The 19,073-nt window shown below is 46.1% G+C and overlaps 2 protein-coding genes across 5 annotated transcripts in view; one reads left to right on the top strand and one right to left on the bottom strand.

Annotated features, from left to right (window-relative positions):
- The window catches only part of PRIMPOL (primase and DNA directed polymerase), a 37,626-nt gene extending 35,996 nt beyond the window's left edge, over window positions 1-1,630 (bottom strand). For 2 of the 3 annotated variants that reach the window (XM_053916390.2, XM_045197237.3), the window contains exon 1: window positions 1,561-1,621. The gene's annotated coding sequence lies outside the window, so the exon portion shown is untranslated. Of the gene's footprint in view, window positions 1-1,560 lie in introns of all 3 variants that reach the window. The other variant, XM_071220171.1, reaches the window with a different exon arrangement.
- Window positions 1,631-1,746: 116 nt separating this feature from the next.
- CASP3 (caspase 3) lies at window positions 1,747-17,753 on the top strand. 2 transcript variants are annotated; one of them, XM_024562748.3, is made up of 7 exons: window positions 1,747-1,851; window positions 9,071-9,138; window positions 11,161-11,282; window positions 13,784-13,912; window positions 14,299-14,474; window positions 14,738-14,858; window positions 15,968-17,753. In XM_024562748.3, the coding sequence occupies exons 2-7, from the start codon at window positions 9,086-9,088 to the stop codon at window positions 16,195-16,197; spliced, it is 831 nt and encodes a 276-aa protein (XP_024418516.1). In that variant the 5' UTR covers window positions 1,747-1,851; window positions 9,071-9,085; the 3' UTR covers window positions 16,198-17,753. The 2 variants fall into 2 exon arrangements, with proteins under 2 accessions (XP_024418516.1, XP_024418514.1); XM_024562746.3 differs by having other exon boundaries at window positions 11,158-11,282.
- The last annotated feature ends 1,320 nt before the right edge of the window (window positions 17,754-19,073 follow it).

Below are 19,073 nucleotides of genomic sequence, written 5' to 3'. Positions count from 1 at the left end.
AGTAGTTTATAGAAATATTATTATATAAGTATACTTTCCAGATGAAGAACACCTTAAGAAATTAAAGAAAATTAATTGACTGAATTTTGGGTTTCCCCCCACTTCACTTTGCCTGTCTAAGCTTGAAAAGAAGTAACACCTATTTAAAGTTCCTAACAGTCCGCAATAAGGGATAAGACAGACGGTCCTTTTCCAGGGCCCGCTCTGCACTGTGCCCAGGGGATCTCCCATGTGCAGGCTCTCGCCACCCGTAAAGGCATTTGATAACTTCTGACAGGGACAGTGACGACTCGGTGTCACCCAGTACACAGTCTGGCTTACCTCAAGAGTGCAGACTCTTTCCAGAATCTCGGCCTAAACCAATTCCCCAGTTCATTTCTGGCTGTGCTGCCTTCTCACCAAAGGAAAGGGTAATGACACTCCCTGGCCCCGCCACCGGAGGCCCCGCAGGCCTGTGCTTCCCTCATCTGGCATGCCCCACTTGCTTTTCCCAATGTCTTCCCTTCAGGGGCCGATCAAATTCTGCCACCTGTGAGACCCTCTGTGTAAAGACACTTCTAACACAGGGTGACAGACGCCGGCCTGCCCTCAGGTGGTGGGCACACGCTGCAGAACAGATCTAGTACCCAGAAATGACCGCTTGAAACCTGTGAGATTCACCCCAATAAATGCAATACAAATTACACACCAAAAAAAAGAATGTACTGACTCAGAAAACAGTGCCTCCAGCCACATGTCTGATGTAAAGTTTCAATAGACCAAGTAAATGCGTGTAAAGGGAAAACAGAAAAACCCCTGCGGCTGCTCTACCGGGGGCGTCGCTGGGTAGGAAAGGTGAGCCCGGGAAGGGTTTGGGTGCACAGTGGGGTCCCAGGGCCTTCCTTAAAAACAACGGCAGGCTGACCCTGCTGGGGGTGCCTGTCGGTCCTAGAGCCAGGTTTACTGCGGCCAAACATCGGTCCTCTCTCCAGTGTGTGTGGGGGGTGGATTAAGAGAGGCCTAATTTTTATCCCTGCGATCCGAGTTCAACTCCGGGAACTCTCCTTTCAGCAAAGCAAACCCCTTATCCTTTTTAAGCCCGGGGAGGGGCTGTAATTCCCACCTCCAGGGGTTGCTGGAAGGATAAAATCAGAAAATGTGTGAAAATGTGAGTGCCCAGAAGCAGCACTCAACAACTGGCAGCCACATAGACAACTATCGACGTGAACTGATGTGCAAAGCGCAGCCCCCATTTACACCGGCACAGGCACTAGGGCGGCGGGCCCGCCCCGACTTGACAGAATGCCCTGCGCCCCTTGCAATCGGATGCAGCCTTCAGGGTCAACTGAGATAGCACATTCTTCGACGACCGCAGCTCAGGGTTCGCGCGGGTCGGGAAGGAGTGCACGACCCCGCAGTTCAGACTCTGCATTTAGGTAGTCGGAGGGGGAGAAGAGAGTACCAGGGCGGGTCGCAGCCCGCTCCCTTCCTGCCGGCGTGGGGACCGGGCGTCGAGCCCGCCCCGACTCCCTTCCCTCCACCCCCGGGGCCCGTAGTGGCCGTAAGCGCGCCTCGGTTTACCTCCTCAAGTCCGCTCCGAGGGCGGGGAAGGCGCTGCATCCTCAGCAGCCGGCGGGAGCCGGGACTCAGGGGCGGGGCGTCCGGGCAGGAAGGCGGGAGCGCGCCGGCCAATGAAGAAGCGGCGGTAGTGGGCGGGGCCCGGCCCGCGGTGACGTGTCGGCGCGGCGCGGCGCGCGCGGCGCCGAAGGGGCGGGGTCAGCGCGGGAGAGCGGTGCCGCGGGCTGCGGGACCGCAGAAACGCTGGAGTCGCTGAACTGGGCGAGGCGGTACTTGCTGTGTGGCTGCTGTGCGGTGAGTGCTGCCCTCGCCCCTTCTCGCCGCGGGGCCGTCAGCTCTGGCCCCGCTCGCTCCCTGTTTGCAAGCTGGGCGCCTGCAGCTGGGACCTGCCCGCGCGAGCAGCTGCTCCGGGTGACGGAGGATATGGGCACGGTCCGGGCTGTGGATCCTTTGTTTCTGCCGCGACGAGGGGAGCGAGGATTTGCACTGAAGCCCGCGGAGCGAGAGTCCCGGCCGGGGAGGGGGGCGGGCAGGCGGGCGGGCCGGCGGGAGGCCGGCTCGGGGATGTGGAGGCCGGACAGCAGAGACCCGGCTGGAGATGCCGTACCTGGGGTACGGGAGGCCGGCCCTATGATCGAGAGGTCGGGCCAGGAGCTTCCAGGCTGGGGGTGAGGGGTAGGGAGGTGGGCGGAAGGCCAGGCGGAGGCGCCGAGGCCCGGTTAGCGGGAGGCTGGACCCGGGTCGCGGAGCCGGGTGGGGAAAGGCGCGGGAGGCCGGGCCCGGGAGCGGCGGGCGGTGGATGCTTGGGAAGTTGAGTGGCCAGGACCACGGGCTGAGGTTCGGATCGGGAAGGGTGGAGTGGAAGATCGGGCACGAGAAACGATGCCGGGAGGGAGGGGACAGGTGTGGTGCTGTCCTTTGGGCGCTGGCCCTCGGGGCTGATCCTCCCATTATTGGAAGAGGGTTTGGTCTTTGCCACCTACTGACTCAGGCTTAGATTTTCTTGCGATGACTGTGTGACTCAGTTTTCCAGAGAAGTAATTTGAAGCCTTAAACTCCAGTTCCTTCCCAAACCTCGGGAGTCCTTCCAGCTCATACCAGTGGCTATATATCCAACGCCAAAGTCGTCTGGAAGCTGCTGTAAACACCCCCCCACCCCCGCCCCGCCCGCGACGCCACGTTGGATAAGGGTGCCTTTCTCACCCCGGTCACTCTCTTTTCAGTGTGTCTTGCTCTCCAGGCAGCTGCTTCTTTCCTTGTGATGGCCAAACCAGTAAACCAAAAACCATCTCAACTGTCTCCCAGCTGTTTCCCCAGTTAGCCTCCTTGACCTCCTAAATGTCCACTAGAGCTGTTCACTTCTCTCTATCACTGGCTAAAGCCAGTGTAGGCTCTCACTTGGCTACAGCAGCCTCCTCATTGGTCTCCATACTTCCAGTCCCTCAGCCCCTCATCAGTCCATTCTGGATAGCACAGGCTGAGAGATCTTTCCAAAATAAAAATCTAGAAAGCTGTTTTCTTTTGCCTGCGTGATAACCCAGTCCCTTAATGTGGTTGACAAAGCCAAGTACAGGTTGGCTCCAGGGTCTCCTCCCCTGCCTTATCTTTTCTTATAGCATCTTTTCACTTTCTGCACAGCCATGGGGATCTTCTCCCACCGGTCCTGTGCCTGAAACGCTCTTGCACTCCCACTCTCCCTCCATCACATCACGTTTGCTTGATGAACTTTTACATAAGTTTCTGTTCTCATTAAACACTTAAGAGCTGAGCTTTCCTATTATATGTTGCTTTTGTGTGTGTCATTTCCTAAGGGGGAAAAGTCATATCATTTGCAATTGCTTGTATACTGTCTTCCCTGCTAGCCTTTCAACAAATTCCATGAGGGACTGTTTATCTCGTTTTCTTGCTCCTTATTGTCTTTCCCCTATACCCAGGTCCTGGCACAAATGAATGCCCACACAACAAAATTATGCTTTTTAATAAGTATGCCCTGTCCGGAAAAAATAAAGCTGTTTTAGGATTACTTAGCAACTTGTAATTAAAATGTGTGGTTTAGAATGGAATGGTCAGAGGTGAAATACAGAGTTGCTGTAGCAATGTGAGTTCAAGATAGTAAGTAATAGGTGCAAGGCAAAATGTTGTATGTACTTGATCTCTAAGAATGAAACGTAAAGCTTAAATCGTTGCTCTCACAGCCTGATGCATGAGCCTTGGTTTTGCTTTGCTCTTTTGCAAAAGAAGGCTGTTGAAAGATATAATGTGTCTTAATGAATGAACAATTTATTGGAGTTTGGCAATAAAACCTGTTCACGGTAAAAAAAAAGAGATGAAACACTGTACCTAATTAAATCAGATTTGCTTTCGATATCCTGAAAAAAGGCCTTGCCTCCTGCCATTTTAAAAGACTGGCTTGTTATCTGATATAGACATTTAGAATACTTCTTTGCCCTTTTGCTTTCAAACCTAATTTAGCACAATCTCCTACTGCCTTACCCCCCTTCTAATGCTAGAAAGCAGTCTTTATTTTCATGAATGGCATTAAATTGGTTCTGGTGTCTAGTATTGGATAGTTTTTTAAGCACTGCCTCAAAGATGGGAAGCACTGGTGTTTGTAGGCCTGGAAAAAGATATAGGAATTTGTAAACTGTTAGATACTGTTTTGTACACATTTAATGGATATAAATGTTAATATCCATAAATTAACATTTATGGATATAAGTGTTAATAGAGGGGAAGTCAGATGGCCTGAGGTCAAGTGCCAAGGGCTACACTAGCTAGCTGGTCCATCAAGTAGGCATAAGTAACATACTTACCTCATGAGGTTGTTTGAGGACAAATTAGGATGTCTGTGGCAACACTTTATAAATTTCCACGCAATGTCATTTTCTCTTCCTATTTTGTTCTTGCCCTCCAATTGCCAGTAGCACTTTTGATTTAAGGTAGAGTAAGATAACAGATAACATAATGTTATCTGATACAAACTTAGCACTCCCTGGCCTCTGCCGTGTTGAGGAACTTATGGGGACCAGGGAGCATTCCTGTAAGTCTCACGGAGGGACAGGATCTTTGTCTGTCATTACTGGGCACAGTCGGGGTTTACTACAGTTCTCTGCACACAGTCGGTGTTCGGTAAAGTATTCTCGGACAAATGAATCAATACTACTGACACTAACTTTTCTTGGTTTCAAACCTTCTCTAGCAGGCAGGATTTGTTTAATCAGGTGGTTGTCCACCTGAACCTGTCTCAGTGGTTCTAGGTGGGAGGGAGGTGGCCTTATAGGTTATCTGATTTTTAGAAAAGGTATCCAAGAGCCTTCACTATCCATATATCGTACAGAAGATTTAGGTCTGCAGAGACTTTCCCGCTTCCCCTTTTGTCCTCTCAGAGATTCTATCTCAGGACCTCAGGTGAGGGGAAGGCAGACCCGGGGCAGGCTTATGGCTTTGAATGGTGGGCAGCACTCCAGTCTGTCTTTTTGTTTTTTGTTTCTATGGAACAACAGGACTTAATTTTCTTGTATTTAATTCTATTTACTAGTAGTGTGTTTTCACCTGAATTACAAAATAAATATTAAAAGATCAACTTTACCAGGTCCAGTGACAATAGCCAGTTTTAGTGCTTCTTATAAGTTCCAAAGAAATTCATTTTACTTTTAGAAGAAACTTACCCAGAGGCATCAAAAACACCATCGCTTGTATTTTCTTCATGGATTAGGGTAAACCTACTTTAGACTATTTCTGCAGTCATTTTTCCTCACCCAAGGATATATATATGTATTGATTTTAGAGTGGAAGGGAGACAGAAATAGAAAGAGAGAAACACTGATGTGAGAGAGAAACACCAGTCAGTTGCCTCCCGTATGTGCCCAGACAGGAGATCGAACCCACAACCCTTTGGTGTGCAGACCCACACTGTAACCAGCTGAGCCGCCCAGCCAGGGCTCCTTGCCTCATCTTACTCAGAGCTTCCAGATTACGGGTTTTGTCTCCTTTTCTGAAACTATCGATGCTGTTCCCGTTTCTGTGTATTACTAATCTGTGCAGAAGGGCGGGAGTCTGCCCTCTCAGGTGGACAGATCCTGCCACTGGAAAGTCGCTTACCTGCGCTAAGAAGCCTCAGTCCACTGGACTGTAAAGTGGGGATCATCATGCCTCAGCGTGGTTGGGAGGACTAACCAGGAACACATAAATAAATAATTCATTAAAGTACCTTTTGCCCACATAAGCCAAGAGTAAAAAGAGCTGTTATTACATAACACTTGGTACCCAACACTCAAGTCACACATGGCATTGTGATTTTTTTTTACCTGTTTTGGTGAATCACATACATTTTTTTTAAGATACTCATATTGGTGGAAGTGATTCAGATATGAGTGGTGCTAGTTCTTATTCCTCGTTTTGGGATTAGGGCAGAGACCAGGCACCCAGAACAGCCTCTGCTGGGTGACAGCTGACTGGGTAGGAATCGCTCTCAAACTGATGGCACCAATACCGTATTTTTTGGACTATATGACACACCAGACCATAAGATGCACCTAGGTTTTAGAGGGAAATAGGAAAAAAATTTTTGAAGCAAAAAATGTGGTCCTGCTCCTGCCCGCTGTGACCCGGCTCCACTGCCACACCCCTGCCCCCCAGTGAGCCAGGTAAGCTACATTCGGACTATAAGACGCACACCTCTTTTCCTCCCAAATTTGGGGAAAATAGTGCGTCTTGTAGTCTGAAAAATGCAGTATCTCATTTTGAAATCTCTACCATTCTCACACTTTCAAACTATTCATTTTCAATACCAGGGGTTATTTTTTTTTTACCAAAATTTTAATACTTTATAACTTCATTTTGAAATTTCAGTTTTAGAAATTAATTTTTATTCTTCTGCCTTAAGTCCATAGATGATTTATTCTGCTTTACTTATTATTGCATTAATTTTTGAAGTTCTGACTGTTGTAGCTTCAGGGCTAAGTGTTAAAGGGATCTAGGAACTAGAGAAGATTCTAAGACCCAAGTTCCGATTGATGTCTCATTTCAACTGTATACTTAGAACCTCCCTGGGACCTAATGCGTGTTTAGAAATTGTGTGTATTATCATCAGCATCCTGATCGATGGGGATCGTTACATACAACAGTAAAACACAAATAGCGTTAAGTCACTGCTTTGCCGGGATGTATTTTTAGAACCCCTATTATGTATTTTCCTATTTATGTTTTGCCAAATGAAAATGCTCTAAGAACTTAAATTCTGTCATCATTTTCCCCTGGGGGATAATTTTTTATCCTTCTAAGATGAGCTCACCATCCCCAGAAACACTTCTGTGCAGCCTGGCATTAGCTAATGGGCCTGAGGTAGTGCTGAGTCTGACACTCACTCTGCAGGGGGCGAGGCTCTGCTCCCAAGAGCGTGAAGTCATGAAGTCGGTGCTTTCACGTGGGAAAGGCAGATGGTGACAATTACAGACTCAATGTGCACGTGTCTGATGCAATGAGGATTTTATTTACCGTTATGTAATTCTTTAATGCTACTGTTGCAATGGGTATTATTCAGATACTAATAATGAAGGAACAAAATACATTATAGTATTTGTTCCTGAGAAATTCTTATAAATAATAAGACACTGTTTTAAATCCTGTTCTGAAAGAATTCATGGTGTTCATTTTTTTAATTTCAGCCACCTTACAGAAACAAAACTGTCTATTTCATCTCTGAGTAAAGATGGGACACCCTATAAAATCCGATAATCCCTGAGAGTCCTGTAGAGTATAGACAATGCCCAGCACCGCACAGAAATTATATCTCGTAATTTCTTTTGCCCGTTTCCAAGTCTTGGACAGTTTTCCCTGATAGGCTGCACTATGTCACGGCCTTAAACCAATGGTCTTCTGTCCTGTTCTGAACGTCGGGCAATCTCTTAGCAAGATTGGAAACAGCAAGCACTCCTGAAAGACTTCTGCCTGCTCTGTGGACCACATTCACCTGCCCCGCCCCCCTTAGGCCTCTCCTTAGTCTCTTACTGGCCCTGCTTCCTGTAGTAACCCCAAAAGTACCAGAGTGCCCCCGTATTTCCGCAGCCCCACCTCTCCCTGAGTTCCAGCCTCTTAACCACCTGTGTCCGCTGTTCAGCTCCAGTTCAGACTGCCATCATCACTTGCCAGAGGCTTTTCATTGGTCTGTGTGCTTCTGCTCCGGCCTTTCACACTGGTCTGTGTACTTCTGCTCCGGCCTTTCACACTGGTCTGTGTACTTCTGCTCCGGCCTTTCACACTCGATTCTTCTCCACTCAGCAGCCAGAGTGACGCTTTTTCAGCATGTGGTCTCGCCTCTGCTTTAAACGTTCCAAGGCTTCTTGTTGCAATTAGTATAGAATAGAAGCTCCTGTTGTTCCCTAAGGCCCCGTGTGACCTTGCCGTTCCTACTTCATTTCCTTTCTCGCCTTCCATCCTTCACACGCACGAGCTGAACTGGTCCTTCTTCATCCTGAATACACCAGACTCTTTCAGGTGTACTGGCTTGTCCTTCCCCCAGCAAGGAGAGTCGCTGTTGGCAGCCTTCATGTCGTTCAGATCTCATTGTAAATGTCACCTCCGATGGCTTCCCCAGCCACCGTAGCTGAAGTAGCTCACACCCCAGTCTTACTTTACCCTCTTTTATTTTCTTCATAGTCCCTAACGTTTTATTATCCTGTGGGGAACTGTTCCACGCGTGGGAAATGTGGCCTAGCCCCCACTCGGAAAAGCCAGTGGGGAGCAAGGTTGGTGGGCAGGACCCACATCCATGGATAGGTTCTCCCATGGGAAATCAGGCCTGCATTGTACCCAGACTGCTAGGAGACTTGCTCTTGCTAAAACTCCCTCACCCTGAGGCAGCAAATGTTTACTGAGTATCTTTAACTTCCTAAAGTCTGTGCTAAACCACCCAATGAGCAGTTTCCCCCTTGAGCTGTAGCATCCTTCTCTTTGAAGTAATTAGCAGTGTTCTGTCCTTTGTTGTCTGTAAAAGGTAATCACCTGTGGTGAACCTGTGCATAGTAAATGAGGACCATCCTCAATGTAATGTGCCCAGAAAAGCAATAAAAGCCTGTCCAGGTGGGGGTCGGCTCTCTCTCTTGGGCTCTCTCTAGCCCTCTCGCCCTCTCTCACTTAGAGAGTGGCCATGCCGTCCCTTTTCCTCCACAGGATTTCTGTAGTCCGTGTGTATTTGTATATTGCAGCCACAACACCGGATCCTGCTGGCCAGGATCCGCCTCATTATCCATCTGTAATGATTCTTAGTTAAGAGAGAAAGAGATTGAGAGAGAGATGGGCTGCACTACACTTACCTTTACAAAGGTTTATTCTTGGGTGTGATTTGCAGAAACCTTTAACAGCACGGGTGAAGGGGGTGGGGGGAGCGGCAGCCTCATGTGAAAATGTCCACATTGTGTATCAGTTTGGAGAGATCATCTCTGGAATAATTAATATAGAGCAGTGATCTTATAGCAACTGATTTTGACTGACTTCTGTTTTCTTTATACTCTAGTATATAAAAGTTCCCATGGAGAACGCTGAAAACTCAGTGGATTCAAAGTCCGTTAAAAATTCAGAAACGTGAGTATGTGATAAAGGGACTCCTTGTATAAGCCGAGGAGACGGTTGCGATGCAGCACGGTTGCAGGGGTGGGGAAGCAGAAGGAGTGAGTGCTTCCTACCTGAATGGCTGTGTGGCTGTGCACATGTTAACCTATTTCCTCTGAATCTCACCTTTAAAATAAAGGTTCCACGGAACTGTGGGTAAGATTCAGGGAAAGACCACACGTCCAGTGCCTGGCCCAAGCTCCCCAAACTCGGAAACCCCATCCTGGAGGCATGGGGACCTCGCAGAAGGGGCAGCTCCTGTGCCGGCCCAAATTTCCCTGCAGGCCAGGAGGTTGTATGTTTGGGGGAGTTGTATTGGCCCCTGTTCACGAGTTTTAAGATTGAAATGAAGTGGCAGTTCTCGGTCTGGGGAAGAATTGCCTGGTTATAGATTTTCTTTTACAGTTTGCTTTCTCATTCTTTCTGTTTGGAATAACCTGTGCGTGAATGCTTCCAGTAACCAGCAGCTAGAGAAAGGAAAAAGATAAATCTCAAACAGTCTCAAATTATATGTTATTATCCATTCGGGGTCTCTGATGATACTTTTAATTGTAAAACTTTTTTCCTGAAACCTAGCATTATTATTCCTGACCATCCCGGGACTCACAGACTGATTCCTCTACTAAACAACAGCAGTACTGTTAACAGGTTGCCAATAAGAATTTAGCTATGATTGCTTAGCAAAGGGGTTTGCCTAGAAATTAGACTTTGAAATACAGTCTCATTTTAGAGGGCTTTTATTTTTTAAGTGGCTCCCACTTAAAGTGACTTACACATTTTCTTACCTTTCATATCCTACAGAACATAATTTAATATCAAATTGCGTGGGAGCCCAAAATAGATGCCGGTCTGTTGTGATGCTGTGAGAAGGTATCATGTTCCTAGGCTTGTGGAACCTCTGCTCTTTAGCAGGCACGGCCCCTCCCAGCCGAGCTCTGTGGAGGAGCACCTGCCCCCCAAGGAGGCAGCCAGAGGGGCTGGGGAACTGCGGCTCTCCGATCCATTATCTGGATGGCCTTCCACGAGTCACCCAGCTTTCAGAGTCTTAATTTCCTTATCTGCGAAGTGTGGGCATCGCCACCTATTGTTAAATGTAATAGTTTGTTCCTGACATTGACGTCTGTAATTCACAATGAACTGTTCTAATCTTTTTCCAACAACTGTTGGAGAATTGCGCATCGTGTGAAACGCTCTCGGACAAAGTACAGGGGCACAGGGACTGCACACAGCGATGCTTGTCTGCGAGCAGACCTGTCACTGCCTGATTGTTGGTCTAGGTCCGGGGTCAGGCTGCACCCTACTTTGGTCCGGTTTTCTCAGGACCTGGCCCCATAGATTCATTTAAATATTGCCCCGGGCTACTTTCACCTGCAGGATGGAGTAGCTGCCACAGGCAGTGTGCCCTGCAAGCCCAAAATACTCAGTATTTGGCCCTTTTGAGGAAACATTTACTGACTTTGGTCTAGATAACAGGTTTTTGGACAAGTGAACTTGGGATCAGGTTTTTCAATGATTTACAATACTGATTCAGTGTACTAATAAGCTATTAATTTGTTCTGCTCGTAGGTTTTCAGGAACAATTTAGGAATTGTGTTAAATCTTGTGCTCTGATACATATTTGCCTTTTCTTGGTTTCCTATCATTTCAGGGTAATTTTTAAGATCTTACTCTTACCTTGAAAGATAAAATATTTCACAAAGTTACGAGGGATTTTTAAAGTATGAAACGTGGGTGATGACATTTTAATACAGTTTAGAGGAAAACGTGAAGGACGGGGAGTAGAAGCCTGCACTTGGGAGGCCAGCATGTGCTCTCGGCCTTGGCCCTGACGCCATCTGCAGGGCCGCCGCACGGTGCATGGTGGTCCTCTCCCCTCCTGTGAAGTGGGTCTGGCAAGTGCCCGCTGTTCTGACTTGCTGCAGAGCTGCATTCACAAGCACAGCAGCATCGGTCATTCCTGTCTTTGTAAACTGCTGTTTGATTTCCTAACAGAAGGCTCATCCATGGCAGTAAATCGATGGACTCTGGAATATCCCTGGACTGTAGTTACAAGATGGATTATCCCGAAATGGGCGTGTGCATAATAATCAATAATAAGAACTTTCATAAAAATACTGGTATGTATCATAACATAATTTCTAAGTCTCCAAGTGTTTGTACCATTGGTAGTTGCTATAATATGAAAAAACAGTGTTGCTGTTAAACCCTGACACAGAAGAGCCGTGGAGGAGGAGACGGGGCAGAACCTGCAGGTTCTCCAGTACAATCTCCTCTTCCCACAGCCAGCCCCCGACTGCATGGTGGGGGGCCTCTCTGCCCTGACTTCTCTGCAACCTTTGCTTCAAGGTGCCTCACCGAACCTTTCCAACAGCCCTGAAAAGTAACCACTCTTAGAGGCTGAAAGGTTAAACTCCCTGCACAGTGTCCCGCAGGCAATTTAGCGGAGGCAACACCGGCCTCAGGGTCGACACCGCATGATCCCCGTCCCCTTCTCGGTCTCTCTATGGTGTACAGTCGGAATCCAATAATACCTTTTGGCACTTGTTTAGAGAATGGGAAAAAATCCCCCATGATATTAAAAAGCTAATTAACATCCTGATGTATTGATTGCTTGATGTTTTTTCCTTGACGGTTTCTTTCAGATTAATTTTATTCATAATAGGCAAACAACACTGTATCCTGCTTGTTCCACTTCATGTAATATAAGCATTTTTGTGCTGCCATATAATTTTCATATCTGTCATTTTAATGATTATGAAATATTCCACACCCTCAAACATACCATTCACTTAATTTGCATGATTAACCATAAGAATGAACATTTTGGCTATTTTTCCTTTTCTTAACCTTCCAATTGACGCTCTGATAACTCTTGAATTGGCATATTAATCATATTAGAATTAATTTTTAAAGAAACTAGAAGCAGCAGGTGCAGACTTAGGAGGACAGCATGGTGGTGGAGATGGAGGGAGCAAGGTCACCCTGGAAAGAGGAGCAGGACTCGGTGTTAGATTAGCTGCAGGAGTGAACTTGGACGTGGACGTCCAAGTCCGAGTGGCGCCGTTTTGATTGCCTGTGTTGTTTGTAAACTCAGAGGCCACCGTCAGCCATTGGATGGTCCGCCACACACTGCTGGTTAGGACTCCCTCTTCCTGCTGAACTTCCCGCTGCTGAAGCTGTGCTTTAAGCCAACAGCTGCCATTCACTCTTCTGCTAAAGCACCCTGAGACCAGCAGTGCGACTGCAGCCCCAGAGGGAGCCGCTCTTCCCTCTGCTTCCAGACTCGCAGGGCAGGTTTTCACAGCCATCTGGGGCGGCCTCGTGCTCTCTACCTGCTGCTGAGTGCCCGCAGGCCAGGGCCAGAACTCAGTCACCTGTGACACAGCTCCCCGTCCACAGCCTTTCCAGTAGTAGAACCTTGGGGAACTGTATAAAGAGAATGTGTACCCATAATAGAAATTTCAGACATTACAGATTAGCTGAAGAAAAAAGTTAAAATCACTCATACTCACACTACTCAGAAATAATATTTTGGAAATACAGGCATTCTTTTTTTTTCAGATTTTATTTATTTTTAGAGAGGGGGAAGGAGGGAGACTGGGAGGGAGAGAAACATCAATGGGTGGTTGCCTCTCTCATTCCCCCTACTGGGGACCTGGCCTGCAACCCAGGCATGTGCCCTGACTGGGAATCCAACCGGCGACCCTTTGGTTCGCAGCCCACACTCAATCCACTGAGCCACAATAGTTGGGGTGAGACTTTTTTTTTCTACTTAGGGATCTTAAATTTACTAATGTACTGTGTGTTCCAAATCTGAGTGCCTGGCACAGTCAAAGTGTACATTTATGGGAAGGTGCCACAAAGGAGTGATGGAAGCCCAGGACCCCTGGGTTGCGGTCTGACATTAGCTTTGTTACTTCCGAAAAGCTCCTGAACTCCGGGCTCCGTGTCCCGCATCTGTACAGACGGAGCCAGTCATAGCTGTGTCGCGGTCGTGGGAAGGGTGAAGGGAGATTCCCGGAGCAGAATGCTGAGGAGCAGTGTTACTTGGTAGTGGGGTGTGTGTGTGTTTCCTGGAAAGACATTGTGAAATAGCGATGTGTCTTAAAATTGTGAGGACTTAAAAGTGAAAGAAATACAGTTCCTCTGAGCATGTGAGATGTGTGTATTGTTAGATATATATTATTTTTTCTTAAACAAAAGTAGGATCCTATCGTTTTCCAGTCTTTTAAAAAAAATGACTATTTCCCATGGCAAAATTTCATCTACAGAATTTTAATGGCAACACTGTATTCCATTACATGAATGCATTATAACTTATTATAATTATATTATAACCAAACCACTCTTTAAGCATTTAAGTTGTTTCTGTTTTTCACCAAGCAGCCGTGAAAGATATCTTTGTGGCGATAACACGTTGGCTTGCTTACACGGTGATAAACTGATGTAGCTCACATTATGAAATGTCTAATCTGCTAAGAAATTAGGAAGACCGTCTATGATAAGAATAATTGAACTTGAAATTTATTGTGGTTTGTGTGAATCACTCAGTAGTTCATTTCAGAACCGTTACTCTTTTTAAAAAACAACAATTAATAGTAACTCTTTCTGTTTTAAGGAATGGCATGTCGGTCTGGTACAGATGTAGATGCAGCAAACCTCAGGGAAACGTTCATGAACTTGAAATACGAGGTCAGGAACAAAAATGATCTTACACACGAGGAAATGGTGGAATTGATGCGCAATGGTGAGAAAAAATTGGAAGAATGACTTTCATTGCCCGGTTTTATCCAAGGACAATTTTATGGTCCAAGATCTACCTATAATCATACATACAGTAGTGAAGTGTAAGAATTATAGAAGTACACTGTACACAATCCTACCCTCTACTTCTTTGATAAGTAAGATGAAATTATTCATCCCAACTCTCTAAAATGTTTGAGGAATGTTGCTCTGCCCCACATTGACTTTTAAATGATCCCTTAGTTCTTAGTTGGGAAAACCGTATAAAAATAATATATGCCCGTAGTAGAGATATATTGTTCATCTTTTTCCCATATAATGTTATCTGTGAGACTGGTGAATAAAGTTGTGTTGGATTTTTTTGGTTTTTAATTTGTAAATGTTTTGCAGTTTCTGAAGAAGACCATAGCAAAAGGAGCAGTTTTGTCTGCGTGCTTTTAAGCCACGGGGAGGAAGGAGTCATTTTTGGAACAAACGGAGCTGTTGAGCTGAGAGACTTAACACGGTTTTTCAGAGGGGATTGCTGTAGAAGTCTCACTGGAAAACCCAAACTTTTCATTATTCAGGTAGTACATAATTGAGCGGCTTGGGCAGTAAGGGTGTATTGGGACTAATTCACTCCAAAGGATATTTTCTCTGGACTACCGAACTATTGTCACTTTTTTATTTAACTACCACTAGGAGATAGAGAATAAATTTTAATTTTAGACTTACGTCCAAGAGATTCTACATAATTGACATCAACCTTTATATAGCGTTTGCACTCCTCAGAAATTAGCTACGTGCGTACACACGTTTCAGAAATAAGCGCTCCCTCTGCACCCGCCAGGCCTGCCGAGGCACAGAGCTGGACTGCGGCATCGAGACTGACAGCGGCGTCGATGATGACATGACGTGTCAGAAAATTCCAGTGGAGGCAGACTTCCTGTATGCGTATTCTACGGCGCCCGGTAAGAACGCTGCAAGTCGTGGGTGTTCTGAGCAGATTTGAAGCAATATAGAGGCAGTTCCAAAGACTGCCAAGATTTTGACATCCAGCCCTGGCTGGTCTGGCTCAGTGGGTTCAGCGTTGGCCCACAAACCAAAAGGTCGCTGGTGTGATTCCCGGGCAAGACACATGCCTGGGTGGTGGGTTCACTTCCCCAGCTGGGGGCGCATGAGAGGCAACTGATGAATTGATGTTTCTCTCCCTCCCTTGCTCCCTCCCTCACACTCTAAAAATAAATAGGCCTTTAAAAAAAAAAAAAAAGATTTTGATATCCATAAAAAATAGCTAACTTGTCTGTGTTTTAGGGTACATTAACTGCAGAGTGGTCTGAAAAAGTGGTTTCTAGCCAAGTTTGGCTACAAAATATGCATATAAAAGGAAATAGCTTACACAGTGTCATTCGTGAACTTAACGTCAGATAGGGTACTAATTGTAACATAGGCCAACTGAGAGCTCACCCACTGCTTGGAATAGGGAAGAAGCATGTTTTCCAGCAACTCTTTGGAGTGTGGAAAATACAAAAGGTGAACACGAGTAGTATGTGAGAGGCAGAAGTGAGGTGATGGGAAGAGGTACAGTGAGTGCACTCTTTTCCCATTGCGGACTCTTCTGCTCTGTGCTGTGCTTGTTACACTTTATCGGGGCGCCTTGCACAGATGTGGGACGCTCCAGTGTGCGGCCATCCCTGGCAATCGATGTCGTGGATGAATCAGTAATCTGATGGAACGCTATGCTACTTACAGTGACCCTCTTGCTTCTGCGCCTGCGCATCTGCCTGTTCTTCCCCTTTGGGAGGGACGCCCAGGAAGTGGAGCTCTCAGTCATTCCGTGGCAAAGTTTGTCCGCAGCTCTTTCTTTCCTTGTGGACAGCGGCGGTGTCTGCACAACACACGTTTTTGGTTAGGGTTTTTTCCTCTTCTGCATCATTTCCCTGAAACCGAAGGTGTCGTTTATTTTTTTCTTTTCATGGCTAATAACACCTATGGGAGTTTATGCTTGTTTCAGCTTTATGGTGATGTAGTAATTTATAATCAGATACTCATGGTATTTTGGGTGTATTTTGCCTTGTAGGTTACTATTCCTGGAGAAATGCGAAGGATGGGTCCTGGTTCATCCAGTCACTCTGCACTATGCTGAAACAGTACGCAAACAAGCTCGAGCTCATGCACATTCTTACTCGGGTTAACCGAAAGGTAGCGATCGAATTTGAGTCCTTTTCCTTTGACCCGAATTTTCATGCAAAGAAACAGATTCCGTGCATTGTTTCTATGCTCACAAAAGAGCTGTATTTTTATCACTAAAGAAATGTTTGTTTTTTGTAAGTTTGTATGCCGAGTGAGGGAAATGGTGTAACTGATACTGTATTTTCCTATCATTTAAATCCAGTCTGGTACTTTAAACTTTGTACTTTGTAACAGTTTGTACTTTGCAACATGCCACCTTCACAGCAATAGAGCTACTGTGAAGTTACCTCAAACTCAGAATCAGGTAGTTGAGATTGAGTTGGATTAGGAATAAATAAATGGTAGTGGCACAATTATGAAAGAAATGATTGTAAATTAACAGCTGTCAGCATTGACAAGTTTTAGTGATGCCTTGTCATGTAGTTTCAAGTAATTATGGTGAGAGTGAAGCATTGAGTGATGGACTTCAGTGGTGTTGCTACGCTCTCCTGTAAAAGTGTGCGTTCTAGTTTTTGTCCCCATGTACGGGTGCTGATGGGCTAATGTGTGCCAATGGGATCACGTGTCTAGAATTTCAGGAGTCGTGTGCATGCTGTGAAGACTCTGATTTTAGAATTGGTATTTGGAGAGATATTAGCTATGTTTTTAGATTATTTATCGGAGCGTATGGTTCTGTAATGTTGGTCTGGAGCATGTATCTGTCGTAACAAAATCCTGTCTAATACCGAAAACTATTTACTTGAAAGTGTGAGCAATCTGAGTAGACAGTTGTGAGCTGCATGCGTCATTACTCGAGGGACATGCGGTCAGAACTGTCACGTGCTCCTGGGCAGCTCGTGTGTCCTGTGTTCGTCCCTGTGCACTCTGAAGAGCTGTGAGGTGAACACCTCAAACTGTTTCTCAAACTGATAGCATCATGAATTGAAGAGATTCTATCAGGACATGCTAAAATACAGCTTATGTGATAAACAGGAAAATGTGAGGGAGAACTCACAAATCGATCGGCTGGGCACTCTGTGAATCGGGGGCGGTTTGGGCCTGGCGGAGACACGGCACAGCCTGTGTGATGAAGGTGGACTGTAGACCACAGCTTCAGGGAAAAGACGGCCAGTTTCTCCCCATGTACTGGTCTGCGTGGAGAACGTCCACCAGGCAGGAAACTGAACCAAATCGGTGACTTACGAAATGGCAGATTCCCAAAGATGGCGAGAGTCACACTAATATCCATAGTACCCTGCGTGGTAACATTTTTGAGCGTGTTATATTCTGCTGGAGTTTACAGGCAAAGGAAAATGATACTGTTATAATTACATACTGTTCTCTGAAATGAAAGGACCGTTAACACAGGGCTGTAGAAACCATCCAGTCTTCCCCTCTTTGGTGCTCGGGGAAACTGCAGGCCAGCCCCCAGCCCCGGAGGCCGGGCTCCGAGCCTCCGCCCTCACCCAGGGAGCTGAAGAGCCCCCCCCCCGCGTCACGTGTCCTCGAGCTCATCCTGTCATTACTCGAGGGCTTTCTTCTGCGCGGAGAAAGACACTTCCATTTCTAAATGACAGCTATCTTTTTATACTGTCGGTAACTTTTTCTAAGTAAATGAAGCATGTAACGTGATGATTTTGTAAATATTTGTTATCATGAATTTTTATTTCCAAATACAAATTCTAACAAAATCACCAACATGGTCAAGTGTTTTTTTGTTGTTCCTGTGGATGTGTGACCAACTGAAGGGAAAATACTTGTAACCCACAGCTGAAGTCGGAAGGGCCAAAGAGGGTACAGCAGGACCCTCTCATCACATATTTTGAGATGGTGGCGCTTTACCCAGTAGGATAAGCAGAAATCTCTTCCCCGGCCTGCTCAGAAGGCCCTGTTCTTAAAAAGACGCTGAGCCCACATGGGCACCAGGTTTGCATCGATCACAACCCCTAACGGGACCAAATGTCTGTTTCTTTGCTCTGTGGAAAGGCAGCGGTGGAAAGGATATTGCTGAAATGAGACATATTCCACCACATAAATGTTAAGCATGGCTTAAGTGAGGGGGGAGGGTGAGCACTAGGGGGACACGCACAAACCTTTGACAGTTGCTGACAGCCACCTCTGGGACACGGTGTTGGGACAGGGGCAGATGGTCCCTTTTTATAGGTACACTCTTAGAAAGAACATAAGGAAGTGTGAATTGGTGGTTTTCCATTTCTTCCAGTATTTCTGGAATGAACGGAGAGTACTTTTAAGTCAGAAAAGTAAATAAAATTCTCCCAGTTGGGATTAGATTTCTGTTCCCAAGGAGTAGAAGGTGTCATGAATGACATTTTTAAGACTTTTAAAGCTATTGTTCCATAATGTGTTGAGAAAATCAAGCCCATTCTAATCTCCCAATTATATAAGAAGTCTTAGATATTCAAAATAAAAAGACCGCACTGAGCAGTGTGATTCCGTCCAGTGGGCGTCTTTCTGCAAAACAAAAGGTCTCCAGTTCGATTCCCAGTCAGGGCACATGCCTGGGTTTTGGGTTTGGTCCCCAGTTGAGGTGTGTGAGAGGTAACTGGTCGATGTTTCTCTCTCAATGTTTCTCTCCCCCTCTTTTCCCCTCTCTTCCCCTCTCTCTAAAAATAAATAAAATCTTTAAAAAGACCGACAACTCAATAGAAAAATGGACCATGATGTGAACAGACAGTTCACAGAAAAATACCAAGTGTCCCTTACACTCTGATAAAGAGCTTAGTCTCCATTATAAGGAAATACAAATTAAACTAAGGTATCATCTGTCATCTATCAGAGTGACAAAAATCCTAAAGTTCGGTAACATTCTGTTGGCACATGTATGGGGGAATGTATTTTCCCATTGGTGCAAGTGCAAAATGCCGTAATTCCCTGTGGAGGAGAATCTGGCAGTACCTATCAACTCAGTTACTCTGAAGTAGCAGTCTCACTTCTTGGAATACAAACTACCCACACACGTGTACGTGTACAAAATTGTATACACAGTTACTCAT

The sequence above is a fragment of the Desmodus rotundus genome, chromosome 13, assembly GCF_022682495.2.
Source record: "Desmodus rotundus isolate HL8 chromosome 13, HLdesRot8A.1, whole genome shotgun sequence".
In the NCBI taxonomy this organism is placed as follows: domain Eukaryota; kingdom Metazoa; phylum Chordata; class Mammalia; order Chiroptera; family Phyllostomidae; genus Desmodus; species Desmodus rotundus.
Note: the sequence above shows the minus strand (reverse complement) of the source record. Positions and strands in the feature narration are given on the sequence as shown.

Coding starts and splice junctions, on each gene's coding strand:
- CASP3 (XM_024562746.3), top strand. CDS start 9,086: ATGGAGAACGCTGAAAACTCAGTGGATTCAAAGTCCGTTAAAAATTCA. Junction 13,913..14,298: donor GGTGGAATTGATGCGCAATG/GTGAGAAAAAAT, acceptor AATGTTTTGCAG/TTTCTGAAGAAGACCATAGC. Junction 14,475..14,737: donor CCAAACTTTTCATTATTCAG/GTAGTACATAAT, acceptor TGCACCCGCCAG/GCCTGCCGAGGCACAGAGCT.